This window comes from Danio rerio, chromosome 8 (genome assembly GCF_052040795.2).
Source record: "Danio rerio strain M-AB ecotype USA chromosome 8, GRCz13ab, whole genome shotgun sequence".
Classification (NCBI taxonomy): Eukaryota; Metazoa; Chordata; class Actinopteri; order Cypriniformes; family Danionidae; genus Danio; species Danio rerio.
Genome location: NC_141028.1, coordinates 26569269 through 26596833, shown reverse-complemented (window position 1 = coordinate 26596833; position 27565 = coordinate 26569269). Strand labels below are relative to the sequence as shown.

At 36.0% G+C, this 27565-nt stretch overlaps 4 protein-coding genes across 5 annotated transcripts in view; 1 reads left to right on the top strand and 3 right to left on the bottom strand.

Moving 5' to 3' along the window:
• Positions 1 to 9358, bottom strand: part of LOC137496359 (zinc finger protein 335) — a 31252-nt gene extending 21894 nt beyond the window's left edge. Inside the window, exons 1-7 of the mRNA XM_087264752.1 lie at positions 9275 to 9358; positions 6648 to 6851; positions 5926 to 6078; positions 5689 to 5850; positions 4682 to 4944; positions 732 to 750; positions 212 to 605 (exon numbers count right to left, since the gene is read on the bottom strand). Coding sequence (XP_087120878.1) covers positions 589 to 605; positions 732 to 750; positions 4682 to 4944; positions 5689 to 5850; positions 5926 to 6078; positions 6648 to 6663 — 630 coding nt within the window. The 5' untranslated portion in view covers positions 6664 to 6851; positions 9275 to 9358 and the 3' untranslated portion in view covers positions 212 to 588. The remainder of the gene's footprint in view (positions 1 to 211; positions 606 to 731; positions 751 to 4681; positions 4945 to 5688; positions 5851 to 5925; positions 6079 to 6647; positions 6852 to 9274) is intronic.
• A 212-nt stretch (positions 9359 to 9570) lies between these two features.
• Positions 9571 to 13875, top strand: LOC110438804 (serine/threonine-protein kinase pim-1). Its single transcript, XM_087264724.1, has 7 exons — positions 9571 to 11114; positions 11623 to 11991; positions 12271 to 12365; positions 12545 to 12595; positions 12731 to 13103; positions 13396 to 13569; positions 13667 to 13875. Exons 1-7 carry the CDS (start codon positions 10937 to 10939, stop codon positions 13762 to 13764), a joined length of 1338 nt encoding a protein of 445 aa, XP_087120850.1. The 5' UTR covers positions 9571 to 10936; the 3' UTR covers positions 13765 to 13875.
• LOC137496354 (zinc finger protein 335) overlaps positions 11462 to 27565 on the bottom strand; it is a 95397-nt gene continuing 79293 nt past the window's right edge. Inside the window, 9 exon segments of the mRNA XM_087264033.1 lie at positions 11462 to 11977; positions 13646 to 13780; positions 13881 to 14047; positions 14623 to 14688; positions 14872 to 14953; positions 16592 to 16678; positions 16881 to 16951; positions 18306 to 18445; positions 18601 to 18743. Of these exon segments, the coding sequence (XP_087120159.1) occupies positions 14654 to 14688; positions 14872 to 14953; positions 16592 to 16678; positions 16881 to 16951; positions 18306 to 18445; positions 18601 to 18743 (558 nt within the window). The 3' untranslated portion in view covers positions 11462 to 11977; positions 13646 to 13780; positions 13881 to 14047; positions 14623 to 14653.
• LOC147842647 (uncharacterized) lies at positions 21941 to 27510 on the bottom strand. 2 transcript variants are annotated; one of them, XM_087264786.1, is made up of 4 exons: positions 27391 to 27510; positions 24136 to 24296; positions 23933 to 24060; positions 21941 to 22094 (listed from the first exon to the last, which is right to left on the bottom strand). In XM_087264786.1, exons 1-4 carry the CDS (start codon positions 27498 to 27500, stop codon positions 22065 to 22067), a joined length of 429 nt encoding a protein of 142 aa, XP_087120912.1. In that variant the 5' UTR covers positions 27501 to 27510; the 3' UTR covers positions 21941 to 22064. The 2 variants fall into 2 exon arrangements, with proteins under 2 accessions (XP_087120912.1, XP_087120911.1); XM_087264785.1 differs by lacking the exon at positions 21941 to 22094 and having other exon boundaries at positions 22827 to 24060.

The window sequence follows — 27565 nt, the reverse complement described above, 5'->3', positions numbered from 1 at the left end:
CAGAATGATTATCTCTGTCATTTGAGTTTTGCATAGCTTATCAGTGTACAATGACTCTGTGTAGTGTGTAGTAAACGCTACTGCATCTGAACACATGTGCTGGATGTTTACTAGAACCGGCTTTACTGACAAAATGTGCATGAAAATTGTCTGCTATTAATCGCCCAGCCCTTCATGAAGTATAAACATTCCTGATAATTACAACACTAACCAGTGTGTTTAATGGTGATGTGGGACACCAGGAAGTCTTCTTTGTTCATTGAATGCTTGCACTCTTCACTTCTTTGTTGGTGTGGGACAGCTGATGATTGAGCAGGTGCTTCTTGTTATTACAGGTGTAATCGCAGAACTCACACTTGACTTTTCTCCCCATAGACTTCCATTTATACACACGCGAATGCGTCAGACCGAAAACGCAGGGTCATGTGTTAAGTTTCTCAGTTCGCTGTGGTGCACAGTTCAAACTTGGTGAACTCTGACCTGCGAAATCGCATCACTTGACTACGTGAGACTAGTCGAGGATCAAAACATGACATCCCTGGACAGAAATTTAAAACATGGAGCAATCGCTCCATAGAACATGGAAACTCAGGCACTTTGGAAACCTGTGAAAGGTGGACACAAGACTGTTGTCACATAAAAAACTGCCCTCATGAGACTGGTCAGAGTTAGTAAAATATAATGTCAATAAAATAATTTTTTTAATATTATTTCTGCATCTTGAATCTTACCACATCTATCTTTCGGCTCCTAAAAAGAAGAAACAAGAACACCGTAATCAGGTGTGAATTTTACGAATATATACATATACACACAGTTGAAGTCAGAATTATTAGTCCCCCTGTTTTTTTTTCCCCAATTTCTGTTTAACAGAGAGAAGATTTTTTTTCAACACATTTCTAAACATAATAGTTTTAATAACTCATTTCTAATAACTGATTTTTTTCATCTTTGCCATGATGACAGTCAATAATATTTGACTAGATATTTTTCAAGACACTTAAAATGATCTTTAAAAAATTAAAAAAATTTTATTCTAGCTGAAATAAAAGAAATAAGACTTTCTCGAGAAGAAAAACTATTATCAGACATACTGTGAAAACTTCCTTGCTCTGTTAAACATCATTTGGAAAATATATATAAAAAAGGAAAAAAAATTCTAAATGGGACTATTAATTCTGAACTCAACTGTATATGTGTGTATGTGTGTGTATATATATAATGTCTCTACCGTAATCTATGCAAAAGTTATTGTATTCCAACTGATGAGAGGTGCTGTACAAGCCACAGTGACCGATCATTGTTTTCATGTTTCACTATTCTTTTGTTTGATCAAACATAATTCACTGTGTTTGGACCACGTCAGACATATAAAAGGATTACTTATGCACATCACCTTAAAAACAGAGGAGAAATGGCCCTGAAGCACACAGCATAAGGTAAGAGATGACAGCTGTCTGTGCTATCTGGGGCTGCTTAGTGATCATAAATGTATTGTTTTCATTTCTGCACCATGGAAACACAGCGATTCATTCGGCAACTGTTTGATATGTGAATATAATTCAGTAAAAAGAATGCTAAAACCGTATGAGCACTGGCAAGAGCTTTCATTTGAGATGTAACTTGTACATGTGTCATATGAATAAAAATATGAAAACGAACCAATGTAAAACACCCAGCTAAGGTATCCAAAATACTGTGTATTTAAGTGTAAATAACTTTTGTACAGTAGAATAAAAACAAAATTATGCATATGTGCATAAAATATAGATTCTACACTTTCAAACGAAACCACCTACGGGGGTCTGGTGCAATGCTAGCCCTTTAAATCGTAAAGCGAAAGTCGATGACTGGGTCCGTTAAAGCTATGATTGATCTTCTGTCTTTTAGCTTGCTTTAGTAAAAGGGTTAAAGGGATCTTGTGTGAGGTCATTGATGATGAACTCATTTTTGCACTTGGTTTAAGATAAATGTTTTTGCTTCATTTTGTTTGGTGTTACTTGAAATTGTACTGATTGTTGGATTTTTTTTTATAATAAAATACTTTTAAAATCTCAAAATCTCTCTGGCTGTTTCTCAATATGCATTCTTCAGTGGTCTTGCGTCCTCGTGTTTTTGTGTAACGTCATCATCAGCTGCCAAAGTTCAGTTCCAATACTCAAGACTGCAAGAACAGAGGACGCGTGAAACTTCCCAGATGTGTTCTTGATATCGAGGACACACCGATGCAGACTTGAGCACCGATCTCACTCTGGAAGTCCCAGAAGTCATTGCGACTGGAGGTGGGAAGCGCAGCATTGTATACAGATTTATTATTAAAGTTCATAGATATCACTTATTTACCTCAGGAGTTTCCCTTAAATGAAACGGTGAATATAAACATTAGGATGGACATCTTAATAAAGGAATAAACAAATTAAGGGTGTTTGTTTGCTGAAATTCATATTAAAATCAGTTTCATTTATATTGTGCAACGTGTATTTATAATGTTTTTATGCATAGTACAGATTTTGAAAAAGGGAAAAACAATAAATCGTTGTATGAGTGCTGTAATGTTTTAAAAAAATTTCATGTGGTCATGTGGCCATCAGGAAGAATGCAGCATCTCATTTCTCACAGGACGTGTTGTCTGTTCTCACTGTCTCCCAAGTTTGTTCTTCTGAGGACACCTGGCAAGACCGGTCTCCACAAGAACGCAAGTTTGTTCTCTGCGTTCTTGGAATTAAGAAACAGCCTCTGTCTCGATCCTCTCTATTTCACAGGTTCAACCCCTTTTTGATTGCTATTGGCTGTAGTATCGGTCAATCCTCATTATCTTGGGTGATGTGGCGGGTTCTGCAGCCAATCTGAGTGGTCGCCAGGTTTTTAAAAGGATGACAATTGAGACGCCGTACAGAGGCATTTGCGTTCCTGCCTTGTTGTTTGTTTTAATCTGCCTCTTGTTATTTCTTTTGTTTTTGGTATGAGTTGACAAAGATGACATTGCCATCTTGCCTACTTCCATTATTTTTATTCTTCATCTGTGATCGTTTGTTGATAAACTTTGCAGTTGCCCCAAAGGATTTGGAGAGGAAATGTCACGCGACTAACATTCTTACAACACCTAGCGAACCTGGGCTGTTTCTCAATATGCGTTCTTGTCTATACTTGCGTTCTTGTGTCCTTGTGAAACGTCATCAACCGTCACCAAAGTACTGTTCCAATTCAAAGCTCACATCTTGCCAAATACAGATAAAATTCCCGGATGTGTACTTGCTCTGCGTTTTTCACCAAAGATGCTTCGAGAGGTGACTTGTGCAACTTGGGAAGCTCAGAGAATGCATTGCAGCTAAACCAGCAAACGCTAATGGCAGAGGGGAAAACCCACACGGTTTTAAAAATACTCCTTTACTGTGTCACAAAATAAAGCGTTAAAAGTTTTTTCAGGCAGAATGTAGTTGTTTAAACTCGAATCGTCAGTTTATTCACAAAGATAGAGCGTTTTTGACGATGTGCCTCAGGTTATGCGAACTCCAACTCCCAGCCTGCCAGCGGGAGCTCCTTCATCACCTCCCCCACCGAGAACAGCTTTACTTCGGCCAGTCCATCTCGGATGTACCGCTGGATCTCATCACTCCATTGTAGTTAAAACATGATTTTTAATTCATCTTGTGAATATCTAGCGGACATTTTTTGGTCTTTAAATCTATCATTTGTTCTCAGGTGTATTATTTTGGCAGTATTATTTTGTTACCTTTTATAATTGTTTTTATTTAGGTTACCATGTTGTATGTTGTTTATCTTTGTTAGGCTAATTGTTTGACATTATCTTTATTTGTTATTGTGTATACACTTGTATAATTACCATTGCCGTTTATTAAATCTGATAATCAAAGAAACGTGTCTGTATATAATAACTCATTTTACTTCACATTTATATGAATATATGTATACATAATGTAGATTTATAATGTTAATATAATATTAATTAAAGGGTCGTGCTTGATATAGTTAAATCATTTTATTGTTAATGTACAGTGAAACTGATGAATCCATGGTGAGTGAGGTAAGAGACGTTATAAAGTACACTGCAGTTCCATTTGAAGAAGTACCCGACTTGTGTCCTTGCGTCCTCAGGAGTTCGTTCTTTCAAGTCTGAACTTGGCAAGTCTGAACTTCCAAGGACGCAAGTGCAATTTTTGCGTACTTGAAATTGAGAAATAGCCCAGGTTTAGGAGTGAGCGCTGTCTTTGTATTTTTCTGTTTGGTTGGGTTAGAGTAGGTAAGTTAGGCCAGGCACACGCTGAAGACTGGTTTTTCGATTATTTTGTTTTCAGTTAGGTAAAAAGGTTAAGCGGAGTTAGTTTGTTTTTGTTATTTTCTTTTCTTTCACCGACACTTTTGTCCTCTTCCCCTGCAGGGTTTATTGTTTTTGGATTATTCTTGTTCATATAAACTGTGTATAATTAACCTTTTGTAGTATTTGTTGTTATCTATATTCTTCTTCTTTATTATTACTAATTTCTGTTTAACTTTGATTTTGTATAATAAATTATTATTTTTTGGCAGTATTTTGGATGATGCATGGTTTTCATTTTCTCCCGCATTACACAGAATGGTCTATGGTACAATATAAATGTTACATACTTCAGTCTCTAGATTAACATCAAGAAGTCATAACAAGTAGTAAAACAATACTTACTTGCGATTCATGTATTTTTTGTACTTCTTTTGAAGGAAGCGTTTGGAAGGTCGTCCTCATTTTTTTGGGCAGGAACTCAAGATCATCGAGGCTGGTGTTTAATGAAGTATCTCTGTTCTCAGAATCTGACTGGCTGACTCCTTTTTCCACTACTGTCCCATTGGAAAACGAAAAAGATCTGTTCTCCAATCCAAAGGAACTTGCTTCTTCAGGAGCTCGAGGATCCTCTGTATTGTTGGTTTCAGATGGTGCTGCTGGTGACTCTGTTTATAAAATTTAGGGTTATCCCACTCATATCAAAGTTGCTATTTAAACATTTTCACACTTAAATAATGCTTGACCATGTTAGTAGGTTTGGCATGCTGTCCCGAAAGAGAACCCAGAGCTCAGAGATAGATGAGCCCGGGGCTGCCGTCTGGTCAATGACCATTTAGAGGGATATGAGATCAGGTAGTTCTCGAGAGCTCCCCCCGATTCATTTGGCCTATTCCTTGATTAATAAAGACAGCTCTGAAGGAATTGACCGCCAACGACACCAGTGCATACTTAATTAGAGAAGCTTGGTATTAAGTGCCTTTGACTGTTACTATTATTTAATTCAATTGCGTAACATGTCTTTGACTGTGGGAGGAAACCGGAGTACCTGGAGGAAACCCACGCAAACACAGGGAGAACATGTAAACTCCGCACAGAAATGCCGACTGGCCCAGCCAGGACTTGAACCATGCTGTCAGGTAGCAGTGTCAGCCACTGAGCCACCGTGTAGCCCGATCTTAGAGTTGTGGAAGTGGGAGAAGGGATTGAATGGATGGGGGGAGGTCTTCCAAAGCGAAGATAGGGAGAAAAGTTAGGCTGGATATTTATGTTAAATTTTGAATAATCCGATTAGCAAGATAATGATTACTGATAGGGACCAGCTGTCAATCATATCACACTCCTCTTGAAATTAGTTTGTGAAACTTCACTTATTATACCTCTGTGACCCAAAAAGCTAGATTAACCCTAACCTGAATCTGGAAGAAATTTGCGATGAGGTCCCACTATCCTGCGAGGATGTTTCCGTGAGGTAGATGCGTTAGATGATGAAGAGCAGGAGGGAGGAGGAGTGAAGTGCCTGACAGCCAGTCTGGACCTGGACTCCTCATCAGCTGGTTTATAATCACTGTCACCTGTGTGTACAATTAAAATACATTCAAATATAGGAAATGATGAAATATATTGAATGCAATCTGCACTCCACTGACCTTGATCATCAAGAGCGCCTGCATCAACAACGTCATCTTCTTCCTCTTCAGGCTGCTCCTCCTTCTTGACCTCAACCACTGCTCCAGCCTTGCTTTCAGATTTTTTTTGGCCTTGACCGTCAGCATGCGAGACAGCACCTCCAGAACGAGAACCTAAAAAAAAAAAGCCTGTAGGCATCAATGCTGATGGAAATTTAAAGTTAGCATAAACCAGTTGTGCCTTTTATTTAGAATTTGTAACTATTTAGTGCTGATTTGGTGTATTCGTAAGTGAGATGGCTTCTGAAAAATAAACATAAGGCGGAATTTGTTTTAATCTATTGGGAACTGATTGGACGTCACTACAACAGACGAATTTGGATCTAAAAAGCCTCTACAAAGTGCCCAAAAGTATTTTCGCAAGCCCTAGATATAGACTCAAGAAGAACTGTGTGCTTTAAAACGGGGAAAACAATGGAGCTGATATTAATAAAAAAAATGTCAAACATTTTATGAATGTGTATTTCAGTTTAATAAGCAGCAATACCACTGAACACCACTGTACCACTGAACAAATACAGTGTTCTTTCAACAACAGCGTGTGTGGAACTTACATTTTAACTTCTAGCTTTATATATTTTCATTTAACACACTGAAGAATTCAATCAAGAATACAAATTAGAACTTGTGAATCAGAATCAAATCAAATTGTAACACAAAACTGAAAGCCAAAGTAGCCATACCCAACCAAAGCATCATTCTTGTGCAGCATTACACTCCAACTTTGTACCATTGAAGAAGATATGATCTCCAGGTGGCACGGTAGCTCAGTGGTTAGCACTGTCGCCTCACAGCAAGAGGTTGGCTGGTTCGAGTTCCGGCTGGGCCAGTTTACATTTCTGTGTGGAGTTAGTATGTTCCCCTTATTGTAGGCATAGGTTTCCTCCCTAAGACATGATAAAGGTTGAAGACAAACTTTATAGTGGCTTGAAAAAGCCTGTTAGAAGTAGATTATTTAGTTTGAAAAAGTGTCAAGATGACAAAAAGAATGTTGAAGATCCTTGCAGTCAACAATGTAACCATTTAAAGACAGTCCAGCATGAGTTGTTAGCAAGATTCTAATAATGTTACTAGTATGTTTCTAGCATGAATTAGCATGTTGTTAGCATGATTCTAGCATGAATTAGCATGTTGTTTCTGTCTTTCAATAAGTCTCAAACAAGGATCAGTGTTTTCTCATCATCCTTTTTATCGTTGCTTTATTAATTTGATTATTTGAATCAGTTTTTACCTGTGAAATGATTTTGACTACTGAATAAAGTGAACACATTGCTTAATATAAGAATGTTCAGGTCATCAGGTCACCGACTTTTTATAATTCTATTTTCAGGAGCCACCAAACCAGGGCATGGATCATGGAGACCTCGAGTGGAACTGAAGGATTTGATGATAGTAAACAACTGTTTTCCTGTTTGTGTTGATATTATAATTGTGTTAATACTGTCTAAAGTGATTTTGATATTATTATTATGTGTCAATTCTGTCTAAAGTGATTTTGAAATTATTATATTATGTGTTAATAATGTTTAAAGTGATTTCCTTTTTATTCAAGACAGACTTTGTGTAGTGAGAAGCAGTGGTGTAAAGTAACACTACAAATACTTAAACTGCTGTAATTGAGGAGCTTTTTTCAGAAATTGTAATTTACTAAGTAGTTTTAAAAATGTGTGTTGCCTTGAGTACATTTTCAGTGCTGTATCGGTGCTTTTACTCCACTACTTCAACTAGTCACTACTTTATTTTGTCTTGTCTATGGGAATATGAAAAATCAGTCTTGTGATTCCTGTCCAGTTAAATCGCACACAGAAAGTAAATCGCAACATAAAGATCTACCTCAAGACTTGGGCGATTTATAATTGCAGCAAACTGTTTGCAAGCATTAAAATTGTCCAAAATCTTTAATCAAATCAATGACCCAGAGACTGTTTAGATGCATGTCACTGATGAGAAGATCATGGGTGTTTACTGTATGATGACCGAAATGGCCTTAAACATCCAGCAGGCACAAGACCTCAACACGACATCAGACTGACGTTGTCTTCCAATGTCAAGGAGACGCTGCATTTTGTTTGGAAATGAAAATCGGATGTCCAACCTAAAATCAACGTCTAAAGATGTTACAGCTTGAGGTTGTGTGGACGTTACCACAATGACAGCTATCAGATGTTGGATTTTGGTCAGTATTTGACATCAACGTGATGTTGGTTTAAGATATTGGCTTGATGCTTTTATAACATAACCTAAAATCAACCAAATATCAACGTCACTTGACATCATTATTGTACATCAAAATGTCTTTAGACGCTGACTGGACATTGAATTAGGGTTGCCAATGCATCAGCTTTTTACAGCGTAATACTTACTACTCTGGAGTACTTTAGAAAGGGCTTCTTTTTACTCATACTTTAAGTAATAAATACAACAGATAATTTTACTCTACTTGCACTACATTTATAGGCAAGTAATGGTACTTTTACTTAAGTATGATCTTTCTGTACTCTTTCCACCACTGATCATATGCAGCAGACAACAGCTTTGTAAAACCAGAATTGTACAATATTATAGCACGACAGCTGCAAGAAAATCAGTGTTAGATTCAGATAAAGAGGCTTTGATTTATTTGGTTTGCATTTAAAGTTCCTGTCTGTAGCCATGTTTAAAGAAAGACATCTGTAAAACTGAAGAAGCTAAAGATATAACTGCAAATGATCAAAACCTTCTTTATAAGCATTTTAGCTACAGCTAGGAACTGTTTCATAGCAATATGACGTCAATCCTCCAGCCTACCGTTATATACAGACTGTCATTAAAGCAGCATCCACAGAGACATGTCCATTATTCTTCTTAAATACTGTATTCTCTATACATATTTATTTTACCTTTACAAGGCTAAAAATTGTAGGAACACAAAGATAAATTTCTTTCACTATTTACAAAGGCTATAAATAAAACTTACAAAAAATTATAAATGACTAATGATTCTGGAAGAAGTCTCTGTTACTTCTCAGGGCAGTTTGTGATGTTAATTTGGAGCTGAGATAAGTTTCTGATATTCCGTCTGTGTGTGTGTGTGTTGATAATAAATAATGTGTGTGTCGTGTTTCTACTCAACAGTAAACACTAAACGTCATGCTGGATGCCCTGCTGCTGGTTGCAGTTGTTGGATGCCATGACAGTCTTAGCATGTAGCATGTTCACACAAAATCAGTACAGTTCGCAGTTAAAACAATTTTTTACCTTTTTTGTAACTCTATAAAACCTAATGTCAACAAAATCTTCAATCTACAAGAATATTAATCATTATTCCAACCTGGTAGCATTCACATCGGTCCAGTGGTTTCTTCGGCTAGAGTGGGTTATTTTGGTGAATGAATCTGTGGTTGAAATGAATTGTGAGAGTCGATTCATTGACCTGTTCATAAATGCAACCGTTGCTTTGTTACTGAATAAATGTCTTATTCACTTAAAACAGGGCTTTACTGCCACCTACTGGCGGGCTCAGTTAATGCATGGAAAACATAATTTTGACTATAGTTGTATATTTTTCTTTATACTTTATTTTAACATTATTCATGTAAAAAAAGAAGAATTCATAAAGGTAAAGAATTCACAGAAAATGTTTATTTAAATTGCAAATAGTGTGCTTAAATGAAGAGACTGCAGTCTGAGCGGAAAAGAGAATGGAGAAGGATGTTAGGAGTATGCCACTCTAAACAGTTAGGAACCACTGATATACAGTCTAGATAATAGGTCATACCCATGATATCGAAAATGAGCTCAGATTCAATGCAAAAGTAGTGTAACATTACAATAGAGACGGAAATATTGCAATACTGTAAACAATTACTTTCAAATGACAGAAACTAACTAAATATTAAGTGCTACATTTTGGTAGTAATTTGCAAATGAAAGCAAAACCCAGGATGGTAATAAATAAATGGCTGTAAGTAACTGTCAGCTCTTATCTATGGTTTTCTAATGTTGTCACTAATGTTAATTGAGAAGAAGTTTTAGATAAAAAATTTTTTCAAGTCCAGTTACATACAAACATTACTAAATTAGTTCATTTAAATTAAAAACATAATGAGTCACTAAATACCACACAGATATCCTTTAAAACTATTATTAAAATGAGAAATTACATCGTGAAAGACTTATTTTATCTTTGCCATAATCACAGTAAATAATATTTGACTGGACATTTTTCAAGACACTTCTAAACAGCTTAAAATGACATTTAAAGGCTTAACTAGGTTAGTTAGGGTAACTAGGCAGGTTATGGTAATTAGGCAAGTTATTGTATAATGATGGTTTGTTCTGTGGACCATTGGAAAAAAAATAGCTTAAATGGGCTAATAATATGACGTTAAAATGTTTTTATTTATTTTTTATTTTTTATAAAAACTGCTTTTATTCTAGCCAAAACAAATAAGACTTAATAATAAGTAATATTTATACTATACTCAATAAATAATAAAACTGCAGAAGAAAAATATCAGACATACTGTGAAAATTGTATTGCTCTCTTAAATGTATTTTGGAAATATTTAATAGAGAAAAAATTAAAAGGTTTCCCAGAGGTGGCTTGCAGCAGGAAGAGCATCTGCTGTGTAAAACATATACTGGAAAAGTTGGTGGTTCAATCTGCTGTGTCGACTAAGATTAATAATGGGACTAAACTGAAAAGAAAAAGGGGGGATAATAATTCTGACCTAAGTGTGTGTGTGTGTGTGTATAACGTGGATGTGTGGGCACTTTAAGGCAAATTAGCCAACATTAGTTGTTTGAGTTATTGTGTTTTAAAAAGTCCCCGCGTGTTTTGAAAATGTTCTTTCGCGTTCCAAATGGAACCACGTAACTCTGACATCATCAGTGGCTAATTAACGCTGACTGAATCAAGCAGAAACTCTCATTGCTTCTTTCGACGACTAGTAGTTCAGTATTTACTGCGATTCCACACAACGGTGATAAAATGGCCTTTTCAAAGTTAATTTCCCGTTTAAAGAAAGCGTTCGGTATCAAGCGTGCACACGAACCACCCCGTGAGCCACTCGCATCCACCGGCAACATGACAGAAAACCACCGTCATCCGATAACCGATGACCCGCCCCTCTTCCAAGCCTGTTTCCCCAGAAGAGCTACTGTTGATGGTAAATTAGGTTTATGAATTTTAATTACTAAAACAATGCTAAAACACACCGAACATGTCAGAGTAGCTGTTTAAAGATAAGAAATAAAACTGACTAGAAACATTTAAGAATTTTAGGTAGTTTCTTAAAAGGGACAGTTCACATAAACGTGAATATTCTGTCATAATTCACTCCTAAAACCTGTTTCAGGTGCTTTCTTGTGTTGAACACAAATACTGACTTCCAGTATTTTGAGTTCCTACAGTGAAGTTTAATGGCTGCTGATTTCAGGAATATTCTTCAGAATAGGTCTATTTTTGTGTTTAAAAGAAGAAATTCATAATTAATTGTATTTATGCCTTTAGATATATAGTTTAAACATACTTTTTTATTGCTAATTATCACTTCAATACAGAAAAACTGCAAGATTATAATAAAATACATTGAGTGATGTCTTTGCAAATTAACTTCAAATATCTAGTCAAAAGAGTTACAGAATCATATTAATGATATTCCTTCCCCTCTTTAGATCCGCTCCCTGCACTGGAGATCCATGACCTACAGGACGAGCCGATCAGTAGCTCGAAATTCTTTCACACTGCTGTGAACAATCTGGAGCTGGAGGTTCTCCAACCTTCAATTCCTGATGCTCCAGCAGAAGAAGACTTGGACTCCACTGTGAAATCTGAAGTGAACAGCTTTGAATCTCCAGTGAGCCAGCAGTTCTCAACAGATGGCATCTTTGAAGCGTTCAGCGGAGACTCTGTGCAGGTTGACATTGACTCTGCACTGGATGAAGACTCGGAGTCTTCACTGAACCAGAAGGTCTCACAAGATGACTCCGCTGATGATTCTGCTCTGAGTCTTACAGCAGATGATGAGACCTGTTTGGACAATAGTAAGTTTATTGCTAGAATTCATAACATTTGTTTAGGCTTATCAAACATTTTAAAATTATACAGTTGAAGTCAAAATTATTCGCCCTCCTGTGATTTTATTCCATTTTCAAATATTTCCCAAATTATTTTTAACAGAGTAAAGAAGTTTTCACTTCCTTCATTTCCTATAATATTTTTTTCTTATGGAGAAAGTCTTATTTGTTGTAAACTCTTTTATTTGGTTTATAATTGAATAAGATTTTGTGTCCAGTCAGCTAAATGTTCTTCTTTTTTAACAGATGACATCAGCTCCCGCTACAATCTGGGAAAGCAGCTCGGTGAAGGAGGTTTCGGCTCTGTTTTTGAGGGGATCCGCATACAGGATGGTCTGCAGGTATTCATTTCTGTAGACTCAAATTCTTTGATGAAGTTCACTATTTAAAGAACATCATCAGAAACATGCTTTCATTGTTTTGACTTTTCTGAGAATTCAAATTGATGAAACCTCTGTTCAGGATTTGAATGAAATGATCTGGATGCACATGTTAATTGTTCGCTTATTTCTTTAAACAGGTGGCTGTTAAATTTGCCCAAATGACACCACGTATGCAAGATCTCTGCTCTGTAAGTACACTACACTTTCTGTTTTTCTCTTCTCAGTCACTGTGTTCAACTCAAAATGTCTTATATTTAATATTAGACAACAGGCTGTGGTTAAAAATCCATGTTTGAAAACCAACATTATTATTTTGTTTTCAGTCTCATGACCAGCCACCTCTAGAGATCACCTTGGCAAGTATGGCCAGCAGTGGCTCCAGGTGTGCCAATATAATTCAGCTCCTAGACTGGCAGGTCTTCAAAGACCATTATGTCATGGTCATGGAGCGGCCTACGCCAAGTATGGACCTGGAGGCATTCCTGCAACTCAACGGAGGCGTCCTCACCGAGCAAACGGCACAAACTATCATGGGCCAAGCTGTTCATGCTGCCAATGTTTGCTGCTACCGGGAAGTATTCCACAGAGACATTAAGCTGCAAAACCTGCTTGTAAACCCAAACACACTGGAGGTCAAACTGATTGACTTCGGCTGCGGAGATTACATGATGGAATCAGCATACTCCACCTTTTCTGGTAGGTGTTATAAATAGGGTTGTCAAAAGTATCGACTTTGGGACTGACATTTTAAAAATGTCCAATTGAACGCTGTTAAACACCACTGATTGGCCATTGGTGTTCACATGCTCAGCAAATATGACTGTGATGAGTGTCAGTATCGATACTTTTGACAACACTAGTTATGAATGTACATAAGCATTATTAATATACGGTTTAAAAGCTCAGTAATTAGCACACCTGAAACCCATCTGGTATATATATCAACATGATGCTGACACAGAGATTTAACTAAATGTCTCTCCTCCAGGCACAGAAGCGTACATGCCGCCAGAGTTTTACAAAAGAGGATGTTACCATGCCAAACCAGCAACTGTCTATTCTCTTGGGGTTCTTCTCTTCACATTGCTGCATGGAGATTTCCCAACGACGTATGACCTGTACTACCTGGAGCATGACTGGTCCAAATTTACCCTCTCTCAAGGTGAGATGTTCATCAAAGAACAAGTTGAAAATCAGTTTATTAATAATAATAATAATAATAATAATAATAATCTCACCTCTCCTTTTGTTTTTCACAGAATGCTGTGATCTGATGTGGGCTTGTCTGCAGCAGATTCCAGAGCACAGAATTCTTCTAGGACAGATGCCTTACCACGACTGGTTCATGCTGGAGTAGCCAGTTGACACCTTTGCTGTTAATATATAGTGTCTTGTTATTGTATTATTCACTTCTTTATTGTTACAGTTGTTTTTGTGTATGTCTCTAATAAAAATATATATTTTTGAACTCACTTGTGATGTGGCTTATATTGTGATCTAGTCCCAGTGACAAAAATCTGGCATGAGGTTTGAACAGCATCCAGTCATTTATAACACACACTGCAGTTGCCACTGGCGTCATTAAGGCACACTTTTAGAACTACACTTTTAAAGAATACAGTCCAGCGCTGACCCAAAGCCTAAACATATCAGTCACTGCGACATCAGCAAATCATCCATATAAAATTCCAATATTTTACTGTGAATTCAGAACTGTTTTTAGAAATGTTTTAAAATACAAACATCGTAACATGAGAATGTGACATTCAGATGAGTCTGTGAAAAGGCCGAAAAATGCTGTACTATTTATGTCAGGCCAGTAGTTGGCAATTTCTCTTTATAAAATACACTATGTGCCTGCAAACATATGATGTTTATAGTTTTGTTGTATTGTTAAGTAATCTGTAATCTACACTTACATGCCATGTAATCTACAAAGAAAACATTTTAATTTAAATCTGTAGCATTTTCAAAAACTTGGTCTTTCAAACCAATTTTCAAAGGTTTGTTTTCAGGCCTCTCAAAATGTTTAACAAAACAAAACAATAAAAGTTTCTGATTTAGTTAAGACATACATCATGCATTGGTTTTACTGTTAATGTTAAGTAAACACAAACAGTTCAAGTATTTATAAGTAATCATGTTACATTTGAATTACAGTAATTACAACATGAACAAAGTAAACAAGTGTGCCAGTATTGGCTCTGAACTCAACCTGTTGTTCCTGTAGAAACATCCCATCATGTTCATACTGAATGTGAGTGATTTGCCAGTCCCCCATCTGCAATTCAAAGTCAGGGTTTTAGTCATGATGATGAAAAAGCATCCAACAGACCATAAAAAGCTAAAAATGCTTCTTGGGTTGCAGTTACAGATCAGATGAGCCATCAGTGAACTGTTCTTTAAAAACCATGAGGAGTTCTGGACTCTTGGGTTATGAATGATGTAAAGCACAAAGACTAACCTGAATGTGTTTCCCATGATACCAGCACATACTCTCTTGGGAGCAAATGCTGAACTACATCCTGAGAGATGATATACTGGACCTGAGAAAAGGGAGTGGAAGAGGCAGTAAATTTAATTTTGCCATTTAACACAAGGAAATATGAGGCTTAAGGCGCTTACTGGTGTTATTTTCAAGAGTCAAAACTATAAGTGTGATTTAGCTTTAGTTTTTTATCATATATTAAAATATGTCCTGTATACTTCATCCCTAATCAAACATACACTGCAAAACTTTCTTCTTGGTCTCTAAGTAATTAAAAGATTGGGAAAAAACAAAACAAAGTAAAGTGGTTGGGAGTAAGATTCATTAAAACTATATATTGTTTTGGATGTTACTTTTGTGTATTTATTTTCCTCACCCTTCTCTCTCAGCTTCTCGCTCCACTCTTAGTTTTCTTATAGGTTCAGTTAACCGTCCATCATTATTATGATGGTGCCAGATCAACGAATCCCCGGATGAGTCGCGGAGATTTAAAGCTGCTAAAGATCAGTGTTTGGTGTGCGCTCTGCCTCGGCATACCTTTGGGTGCCACGCTGTTGCATTTTCTGTCATGCTTAGGCTATTAGATGATTTATTATTTTTATTATTATTTGTTATTTACTGTGGTAATTCGAGTTTACTTGTTAAACTTTGCTGGGTTTGAGTAAAGGCTTTGATGGTTGTTGTGTGATTCTAAACTGAACCTTATGACCTTCTTGTAAGGTTTGTTTTAGTTTAGATTGATTTTTTTAGGATTAGTTTGAGTTTCGCCCCCTGTGTAGTTTTGAGTTTGTAGTTTAATTAGTTTACATCGGGTGTCGTGACTGAAGATATAGATTTTATTTTCATTATTTATTTTTGTCGCCTAGTTTAGACATTAGATTTAAGGATTGTTTTGTTTTGTTAATTTCTTTAATTTGGCTTATCATTGTTGTTTTCGTTTAAAGACAATATTGTAAATGTTTATTTCTTTTTCTACTATTATTGTTACATCTTTTGTTTAAACCATTGAGTAAAATGCTTAAATTCTGAATCAATTCCTGCCTCATCCTTAATCTGTCGCACACATTACATGTGTCTCACCTTAATGTTACAGCATTCCTTTTAAACATCATAAACTCACAACAACAAGAAAAAAATATAGTCTTGTTTTCACAAAAAGATGTCAACATTAAGGCAGCTTTTCATTAAAACAAAATATGAAAGTGCAAAAGCAAAATAAGCTTGTTTTTATATTATTTTGCGTGTTTTTAGGAGAAAATCACTTAAACCTAACTTTTTTGTAGACTGTCAAACTTTTTACAATGATTATGAGAAGACACAAACTAAAATATAATTCAGTGTAACAACAGATAATAGACCTAAGAATCTTATCAGACATATTTAAAACAAGAATCATTTGATAACATGTTCGTAAACTCTATTTTAATATCATAGTTTAGCACCAAAATACTAATAAATTATTATTTGAAATTTTTATACTTTCCACTATTCTTCAAACTACTAAATTTTGCTACTTTGTCTGCAAAAGTGTTTAAACAAAAAGGTTTAAAACCTTAAAACTAGGGCAGGAAAAAAAATCACTTATTATTTTATATATTTTACTAAATGTAGTTCAAATAAAAAATCTGTTCAAAACCAAACTGTTAAATGTGTGTTTACTGTTTATTTGAAAACAGCTTTAATAAATGAGTCTTACCTCAGTGACCTGGTTGTCTCCAGTCATTAAGTGCAGTATGGTCTGTCCATCTACTGTTGTGATCTGCTGAATATATGCTGCCTCCTCCTAAGAAGCGTTTTGTCAAAAACATGCCTTTAAAACCTGAATTTATATTACATTTATACATTTACCACTTTATAAAATCTAAACCACCTTGCATTAGATACAATCTCAAATGTAATACTCTTCTTTGTGATTTTCCATAACCACCCAACATTAAATACAGGCTGTGAATGAGAAAGTCAGAAAGACTTTGATCCAGACCCACAATGGTGTGTTCCTGACCCAACGCTTGCTGTAACCTCTCTGGGCTGATGACCGTTTGACCCGCCTGCAAATCTATAAATCACAAAAGAAGAAATATAATGAAACAAAGTAACAAGATGTGTCTAATAAACAGACCAGGGCTGTGTGACTACAGTAATAGAGTGGAGGAACTATGTGTCACCTTGTAGGCCAATCGGCTGCTAGCATAAAACTGGTTCCTTCAATAAAATCCCCATAAGATTTTCCCATAGACTTCTCGAAGATTGCAAATAATTAGCTCTGTGTTCAAACACAGTTCATTACACTTACACGTTTTGTCCAACAGGATAATCCTCACACGACATATTACGACATTATACATATCACGACATTATACAGACCTACAGTACATGCCTTTTGGATAGTTTCTCAATGAGAAATACATTTGTTTTGCTTTACAGTTGGTGTATACGTTTTCAAACATGTACTGTACTGTTTTAGAAATGTGCCTATATTTTCTTATCATAAGACATGTTTAAATAAGAGTATTGCCTGCGTGCACATAGCCCATTAACCGTAGTGAAAACCTAGCTATGACTGTCAATTACAAATCCCATATTCTTTTTTATAGACGACAGAAATGAGGTCTATCAAAAAGTCTATTAAACCGCTGCAAATGTGGTCATGGATAGAGAACATCAATATTCTTTTTTGTTATGAAGTACTGAGAAAAGCAGCCCATACAGTCACATATGATATACGTTCTAAGGTGAGTATAAATGAGTTTCAGGAGGAGTGTAAATATTGCATTTATAATTAAACATTTGTTCAGATGAAGAAAAAAGACAAAAAATCATTAGATAGTGAATATTTATATATATTTTACAAATTTATTCACAACTTTGTATTACTGAAAGCAGGGAAGAGACAGTGTCCTATGGTAAGCAGAATCTTTATTAAATAGCTTTATTTAAATAAATGATACTCTAACCCTGATGAAACAAATGAATCTGTCATAATGGTCCCTACTAGTCATTATCTACACACAATATGAAGGCCCAATAAGAAAAAATACAACAACCTATATAAAATATGATTTATGAAAACACTTCCACCAAATAACAGACAAATCCAAATGTCCAACACAAGCTGTAAATTTAAAGCGGGTTGCATTCCAGACCAGTTCAGCTCGAAGACGTATAATGTCTCTGATAAACAAATAAAATCATAAGTGGGATGTATCTGATGTGTTTTGTGTCGTAAAATAAAGTGTGAAAGTATCTTGAGTTTGTGGTAGCAACAAACCTTATTTAAGCGATTTAACCAAAATCACATTTTAAAAAACCCATTGACTTTGGGACAAGGGAACCGGAACTCGCTTCAGGATTTTTGCATAAAAATTGACGTCATAGTTCCTCCACTCAATTATATTCATTCCAGGACTTACTCTGCAGTGTGGCTAAAGTTTCTTCATCGCTGTTGATGATGATGGTCTGCCGTGAGGGGACGGAGCGAGCTTTACGGGGAGACAGCTCCTAAGTGTGAAGCCTCTCCATGTGAAACTTCAGATGTCCGTTACGGTTGAACCTAAAAATTATTTATGAGAGTTTCAATATGAGGGGCAATGTGTTTCTTTGTTTAATTTGGGGAAACATTTATGATTGTGTCTGTATTAATAATGTAAACAGTACAAATTCTAAGATTTGCTAATTTATTTGAATGATTCTTTCTCAGTTGCTCACCTTTGGCCGCACACCTGGCAGGAGTAAGACTTCTCGTTGGTGTGTATCATCATGTGACGTCGCAGGTCTTTCATGTTTTTAGAGGCAAAACTGCAGCTGGTGCATTTATGAGGCCTCAAATATGCATGCAAGGCCATGTGAGTCTAGGATAAAAATATATATACACATTTATATTTATTATACACAGGCAGAGACTTTAATACAAAGCTACTTCACCTACACTTACGTTTTGTCAGTCTGTGCGCTTTTTTAAACACAATGTTATATTAAAGTTCCTTCATTTTGTTTTGCAAGTCAAATGATTTACACCCATTTGCAACAGATTCTGAATCTTTTCTCAGAGTGTCTGAAACAAATAATTTAAGGATCCTGTCTCTATAGCTACATTCAGAGAGGGTATTATTTTCTGAAATCTGAAAAATCTTTTCCTCATAGGGATAGATATGCAAATAATAAGTTACACAATAAGTTACATATCAATATAAATGCGGGGCGAGGCGATGGATCCCGATGCCAGCTCAGCACCGTGAAGTTTGTCGGCCATCTGCGATGGAAGATGGCATCGACTATCGGCACAACCCCAGCGTCTGGGGTCGAAGAGTGTTTCACTTCATAATAAGTCTCAGTTATTATAAATGAGTTCTTCCTGTGTTGCATTGTGAAGTGGCACAAAAGGGCTTTTTACCTGGGTAAAGACAAACAGACATGATCAGAAAACATTCCACCAATTTAACTAAGGCATAATTGTTGACAGGCATTGAATTGTTAGAAAAGTACTGCAACTTCAATAGATCAGAGTCATTTATCCCACTTGTACTACAGTTACCACACCTAAAGCCTATAGTTTTACTGTGATGAGATTTCTGCCATTTGTGGTCTATGAAACAATTGAAATCATTCAGCATAGTGCCTGCCTGGAACTTCTTTAGCTGTTTGCTTCCATAAAAATTAATTGCAGACCTCAAAATGTTCATTAGCCAATCAGAATCAAATATTGAACAGCCCTGTTTCATTATTGGTAATGAAAAATTGCAAACTCGATTGAGCAAATCATACATTCTCATGCATATCTTGTCAGGGAGGCATGGTGTGATCTATAGTAAATCTCTGCCAAAAGCCAGAGGGCGCTCTCACAGAAACCCCAAATGCCCATAAAGAAACCCAGGAAATACCACTAGCGCTTGTTGAATAAACAGAATATTGTACTATTTTGAATTCTCTGAAGCTACAGAAATTTAACATGCAAAACATGAAATAGGTTAGGACCTTAAATAGGTTGTTTACATACCTTTAAATCAGTGTTTCTCAACCACGTTCCTGGAGGACCACCAACACTGCATGTTTTGGATGTCTTATTTGTCACATCCATTACAGGTCTTTCAGTCTCTGCTAAAGAGCTGATGATCTGACTCAGGTGTGTTTGTTTAGGAAGATTTGGAAAATGTGCAGAGCTGGTGGTCCTCCAGGGACGTGGTTAAGAAACACTGCCCTAAATGGTCTGTAATGCCGTAATTTCAAGTGCAGCCTTTATTACACAAAGTTTGAGAAGTGATGCAGCTGTCATTATCACAGAATGATTATTTCTTTGTCATTATCAATAGATTAAATCTAATCAGAGTTTTGCATAGCTTATCAGTGTACAATAACTCAGTGTAGTGTGTAGTAAAAGCTACTGCATCTGAACGCATGTGCTGGATGTTTATTAGAACCAGCTTTACTGAGAAAATGCACAAATTATTGTCTGCTATTAATCGTCCAGCCCTATCTGAAGTATAAACAGTCCTAATAATTAAAAACATCACTCTCCGGTGTGTTTAATGGCGATGTTAAACACCAGGAAGTCTTCTTTGCTTGTTGAATACTTGCACTCTTCACATTTGAAAGGTTTGTCGTCGGTGTGGGACAGCTGATGATTGAGCAAATGCTTCTTGTCATTTCAGGACAAGAACTCGCAGAACTCACACTTAAACCTGACAAAGGATCACAGATAGAAAGAGATACTATGACTGTTCATCAAACAAGTAAACATTTTTATAGAGAAACAAACATATATACTTGTCCAGACATCTCACTTACAGGCTGTTGCCACTGTTTTCTTTGTGTGTGAGAAGATGCATTTTGAAAGTGTACCGCTTCTTGAAGGATTTCCCAAACTGCAAAGCAACACATTTACACTAGTGTTAACATAGTAAATGAAAAGCAGTGTTTCCTGACTGTGTCAGAGCTGCTCTACAGAGAATCACTTCCTTCAACAATTACTATTATATTGAAGGGACTGAATCCTCATTAAACCAAAGATAACAAAACAGGCATTCGGTGGAATTGAACATGTCTTATGAACTCAGCTTTTTTCCCTCCAGAGTTTATTTGCAGCATTCAAAAGCGTTACCTTGTCACACATGTGTGGTTTCTCTGTGCTGTGTGTCTTCATGTGTTGTGTCAGGCGTTTCTGCATGGGGTATACTCGACTGCAGATGGGACATGGAAACTCAGACACTTTGGAAACCTGTGAAGGGTTGAAACAAGACTGTTCTCGCATGAAAAACTCTGACCCCATCAGACTGTTCAGAGTTAGTAATATATCATGTCAATAAAATAAATTTTTAAATATTATTTCTGCATCTTGAATCTTACCACATCTATCTTTCGGCTTCTAAAAAGAAGAAACAAGAACACTGTAATCAGGTGTGAATTTTATGAATATGTTTTGTAATAACATGCAGACATTTTATTTAATTTTATATATAAATATATATACACACACAGTTGAAGTCAGAATTATTAGCCCCGCTGTTTATTTTTATTCCCAATTTCTGTTTAACAGAGAGAAGAGTTTTTCATCACATTTCTAAACATAATAGTTTTAATAACTCATTTCTAATAACTGATTTATTTAATCTTTGCCATGATGACAGAACATAATATTTGACTACATATTTTTCAAGACACTTCTAAACAGCTTAAAGTGACATTTAAAGGCTTAACTAGGTTAATTAGTTTAACAAGGCAGGTTAGGGTAATTAGGCAAGTTATTGTATAATGATGGTTTGTTCTATAGACTATCTGAAAAAAATATAGCTTACAGGGGCTAATAATTTTGACCTTAAAATGTTCTTTAAAAAATTAAAACTGTTTTTATTCTAGCCGAAATAAAACAAATAAGACTTTCTCCAGAAGAAATATTATTATTAGACATGCTGTGAAAATTTCCTTTCTCTGTTAAACATCATTTGGGAAATATACACACCAGTGCATACTCAATTAGAGAAGCTTGGTATTAAGTGCCTTTGACTGTTACTATTATTTAATTCAATTGCGTAACATGTCTTTGACTGTGGGAGGAAACCGGAGTACCTGGAGGAAACCAACGCAAACACAGGGAGAACATGTAAATGCTGCCCAGAAATGCCGACTGGCCCAGCTAGGACTTGAACCAGCGACCTTCATGCTGTCAGGTAGCATGGCTAGCCACTGAGCCACCGTGTTGCCCGATCCTAGAATTGAGGAGGTGGGAGAAGGGATGAATGGGTTGGGTCTTCCAAAGCGAATCTAGGGAGTAAAGCTAAGCTGGATATTTATGTTAAATTTGGAATAATACGATTGGCAGGATTATGATTACTGATAGGGACCGGCTGTCAATAGCCGCTTTTCCACTATCTTGCTGAAGCGTTCTATAAGTAGAACTGTGCAAAACGAGGCCAGACAGCACGGATAAGGTTTCATTTCCTACAACAAAGCTCTTTAAAACATTACACAAAACGCATACGTAAACGTAAACGGCTCCCTTTGTTCAATTCATTTGTTCATTCAGAAAAATAAACAATGATAAGGCAACAATAATAGAGCATTTGTGTAGTGGCAGAAATATCATTTTGGACAGGCCTTGTCAAAAGTGAGCAAAACTTTCAATAATAAAATTATAGCACTTAAATTATTTCATTTTTAACAATCAATTATATTATGCAGTATTTTTATATTAAAAGTTGCTAATGATATAAAATATACTACATTTTGATGGTAAAATATAACCATTTAAGTGATGGCTGTTATTTGTTTCCGTATTCAAACATTAAATAATGAATGCAGCAAGTGAAATAATAAACGAATATGAAACAACACATATATTGCAGCATTTAAAGCATATAAAGGACTATTATATTTAGCAAAATGCTGCTCTTTTACCTTTTTATTTTGATCATTTTATTTTTATTATTATAATTATTTTTGTGTTCATAATTAACTAAAAAGTTGTAGGCAAATTATTGCTTGACGTTTTAAAAAATATTTGCATAGCTATTAAAGATCACAGAGAATAAAAAAAAACAAAAACACAGAAACATGTTACACGCTCCATAAATGTCATATAACTTATGTATAACTGAATCATATAATTGCCTATAGCTGAAATGATGAAAAATGCTTATTTTATTTTTATAAAACATGTCAAAACATATTGATATTTTATGACTAAAAGCAATACTGACATTTAAGAATCCATATTTATTTAATTCATTCATTCTTTTGACTTGTTTATTAGTGCATATATAGGCTACAATATAAATCATACAACAGTACCTTGGACAGTTACAGTGCCCCTCCGTAAAACTTTCAAGCAAAGTCTTTTGGACGGCCGACATTACAACACGCCGTCCTTCAGGTGGTCTCGCCGGTATTAAAATAACAAGCTGTCGTGGCTTTAAATTAAAAAGAGCAATTATTTCCTCGTTAAATAAGTCTGCAAGTTCATATTCCATGGATATAGCGATGTTGTTGTAGAATTTGGACATTGACAATGCTAAGCGTGTCTTTATTCGCTTTATTAGATGCGCAGGAGGAAAAAAAAGTCTTTCAGCAGCGCATGTAGTCGCTGGTAGTTCTCTCCCAGTCAGAGCGAGTTTTGTGCTGTGAAATACAGCGCTGCGTGCAATAAACTCACATTCAGGCAGGCGAAGTAGGTCTGTATTCAAGTCAATAAAATAATAACTTTAATGAATAAAATATCTTCGTAAGAATGTGATGAGTTATTCACTTCTCTGCCAGAGACTGCTCTATGATTTTAAAACCGTTTTCAAACTGTATCGTTTAGACCTGGATCATTATTTTATATTAAATGTACTGTAGTTTATTGAGGATGTCTGATGACTAGCGAGAAACAACCGTAACCGTACCGAAGTGTTCTTAGAACAGTTTGGCATGATAGTGGAAAAGCAGCTAATAATATCCCACTCCTTTTGAAATTAGTTTGTAAAACTTCACTTATTTTACCTCTGTGACCCAAAAAGCTAGACTAACCCTAGCCTGAATCTGAAAGACATATGCGAGGAGGTCCCACCATCCTGCGAGGACATTTCTGTGAGGTAGATGCGGGAGATGATGAAGAGCAGGAGGGAAAAGGAGTGAAGTGCCTGACAGTCAGTCTTGATCTGGCCTCCTCATCAGCTGGTTTATAATCACTGTCACCTGTGTGTACAATTAAAATACATTCAAATATAGGAAATGATGAAATATATAGAATATAATCTGCACTCCACTGACCTTGATCATCAAGAACGCCTGCATCAACAACGTCATCTTTTTCCTCTTCAGGCTGCTCCTCCTTCTTGACCTCAACCACTGCTCCAGCTTTGCTTTCAGATTTTCGAGGACTTCCCCGTCCATGTTTCCTTTGGCCTGGACCGTCAGCATGTGAGACAGCACTTCCAGAACGAGAACCAAAAAAAAAGCCTGTAGGCATCAGTACTGCTGGAAATTTAAAATCAGCATAATCCAGTTGTGCCTTTTATTTCGTAACTATTTAGTGCTGATTTGGTGTATTTGTAAGTGAGATGGCTTCTGGAAAAATAAACATAAGAGGGAATTTGTTTTAATCTATTGGGAACTGATTGGAGGTCACTACAACAGACGAATTTGGATCTAAAAAGCCTCTACAAAGTGCCCAAAGGTATTTTCGCAAGCCCTAGATATAGACTCAAGAAGAACTGTGTGCTTTAAAACGGAGAAAACAATGGAGCTGATATTAATAAAAAAAATGTCAAACATTTTATGAATGTGTATTTCAGTTTAATAAGCAGCAATACCACTGAACACCACTGTACCACTGAACAAATACAGTGTTCTTTCAACAACAGCGTGTGGAACTTCTAGCTTTATATATTTTCATTTAACACACTGAAGAATTCAATCAAGAATACAAATTAGAACTTGTGAATCAGAATCAAATCAAACTGTGACACAAAACTGAGAGCCAAAGAAGCTAAACCCAACCAAAGCATCATTCTTGTGCAGCATTACACCCCAACTTTGTACCATTGAAGAAGATATGATCTCCAGGTGGCACGGTAGCTCAGTGGTTAGCACTGTCGCCTCACAGCAAGAGGTTGGCTGGTTCGAGTTCCGACTGGGCCAGTTTACATTTCTGTGTGGAGTTTGTATGTTCCCCTTATTGTAGGCATAGGTTTCCTCCCAAAGACATGATAAAGGTTGAGGGCAAACTTTATAGTGGCTTGAAAAAGCCTGTTAAAAGTAGATTATTTAGTTTGAAAAAGTGTCAAGATGACAAAAAGAATGTTGAAGATCCTTGCAGTCAACAATTTAACCATTTAAAGACTGAAACAAGACAGTCCAGCATGAGTTGTTAGCAAGATTCTAGCATGAATTGTTACTAGTATGTTTCTAGCATGAATTAAACAAGGATCAGTGTTTTCTCATCATCCTTATTATCGTTGCTTTATTAATTTGATTATTTGAATCAGTTTTTACCTGTGAAATGATTTTGACTACTGAATAAAGTAAACACATTGCTTAATATAAGAATGTTCAGGTCATCAGGTCACCGACTTTTTATAATTCTATTTTCAGGAGCCACCAAACCAGGGCATGGATCATGGAGACCTCGAGTGGAACTGAAGGACTTGATGATAGTAAACAACTGTTGTCCTGTTTGTGTTGATATTATAATGATGTGTTAATACTGTCTAAAGTGATTTTGATATTATTATTATTATTATGTGTTAATAATGTTTAAAGTGATTTCCTTTTTATTCAAGACAGACTTTGTGTAGTGAGAAGCAGTGGTGTAAAGTAACACTACAAATACTTAAACTGCTGTAATTGAGGACATTTTCTCAGAAATTGTAATTTACTTAGTAGTTTTAAAAATGTGTGTTGCCTTGAGTACATTTTCAGTGCTGTATCGGTGCTTTTACTCCACTACTTTAACCTGTAGTCACTACTTTATTTTGTCTTGTCTATGGGAATAGGAAAAATCAGTCTTGAGATTCCTGTCCAGTTAAATCGCACACAGAAAGTAAATCGCAACATAAAGATCTACCTCAAGACATGGGCGATTTATAATTGCAGCAAACTGTTTGCAAGCATTAAAATTGTCCAAAATCTTTATACTCAATGACCCAGAGACTGTTTAGATGCATGTCACTGATGAGAAGATCATGGGTGTTTACTGTATGATGACCGAAATGGCCTTAAACACCCAGCAGGCACAAGACCTCAACACGACATCAGACTGACGTTGTCTTCCAATGTCAAGGAGACGCTGCATTTTGTTTGGAAATGAAAATCGGATGTCCAACCTAAAATCAACGTCTAAAGATGTTACAGCTTGAGGTTGTGTGGACGTTACCACAATGACAGCTATCAGATGTTGGATTTTGGTCAGTATTTGACATCAACGTGATGTTGGTTTAAGATATTGGCTTGATGCTTTTATAACATAACCTAAAATCAACCAAATATCAACGTCACTTGACATCATTATTGTACATCAAAATGTCTTTAGACGCTGACTGGACATTGAATTATGGTTGCCAATGCATCAGCTTTTTACAGCGTAATACTTACTACTCTCGAGTACTTTAGAAAGGGCTGATACTTTAAGTAATATTAACAACAGATAATTTTACTCTACTTGCACTAAATTTATAGGCAAGTCATGGTACTTTTACTTAAGTATGATATTTCTGTACTCTTTCCACCACTGATCATATGCAGCAGACAACAGCTTTGTAAAACCAGAATTGTACAATATTATAGCACAACTAATGCAAGAAAATCAGTGTTAGATTCAGATAAAGAGGCTTTGATTTCTTTGGTTTGCATTTAAAGTTCCTGTTTGTAGCCATGTTTAAAGAAAGACATCTGTAAAACTAAAGAAGCTAAAGATGAAACAGCAAATGATCAAAACCTTCTTTATAAGCATTTTAGCTACAGCTAGGAACTGTTTCATAGCAATATGACGTCAATCCTCCAGCCTACCGTTATATACAGACTGTCATTAAAGCAGCATCCACAGAGACATGTCCATTATTCTTCTTAAATACAGTTTTCTCTATACATATTTATTTTACCTTTACAAGGCTAAACATTGTAGGAACACAAAGATAAATTTCTTTCACTATTTACAAAGGCTATAAATGAAACTTACAAAAAATTATAAATGACTGATGATTCTGGAAGAAGTCTGTGTTACTTCTCATGGCAGTTTGTGATGTTAATTTGGAGCTGAGATAAGTTTCTGATGTTCCGTCTGTCTCTGTGTGTGTGTGTGTTGATAATGTGTGTGTCGTGGTTACTCAACAGTAAACACTAAACGTCATGCTGGATGCCCTGCTGCTGGTTGCAGTTGTTGGATGCCATGACAGTGTTAGCATGTAGCATGTTCACACAAAATCAGTTCAGTTCGCAGTTAAAACAATTTTTTACCTTTTTGTAACTCTATAAAACCTAATGTCAACAAAATCTTCAATCTACAAGAATATTAATCATTATTCCAACCTGGTAGCATTCACATCGGTCCAGTGGTTTCTTCGGCTAGAGTGGGTTATTTTGGTGAATGAATCTGTGGTTGAAATGAATTGTGAGAGTCGATTCATTGACCTGTTCATAAATGCAACCGTTGCTTTGTTACTGAATAAATGTCTTATTCACTTAAAACATGGCTTTACTGCCA

Coding starts and splice junctions, on each gene's coding strand:
- LOC147842647 (XM_087264785.1), bottom strand. CDS start 27,500: ATGAACAGGTCAATGAATCGACTCTCACAATTCATTTCAACCACAGAT. Junction 24,297..27,390: donor ACCGATGTGAATGCTACCAG/GTTGGAATAATG, acceptor TCGTTCTGGAAG/TGCTGTCTCACATGCTGACG. Junction 24,061..24,135: donor AGGCGTTCTTGATGATCAAG/GTCAGTGGAGTG, acceptor TTGTACACACAG/GTGACAGTGATTATAAACCA.
- LOC110438804 (XM_087264724.1), top strand. CDS start 10,937: ATGGCCTTTTCAAAGTTAATTTCCCGTTTAAAGAAAGCGTTCGGTATC. Junction 11,115..11,622: donor CAGAAGAGCTACTGTTGATG/GTAAATTAGGTT, acceptor TCCCCTCTTTAG/ATCCGCTCCCTGCACTGGAG. Junction 12,596..12,730: donor GTATGCAAGATCTCTGCTCT/GTAAGTACACTA, acceptor TTTTGTTTTCAG/TCTCATGACCAGCCACCTCT.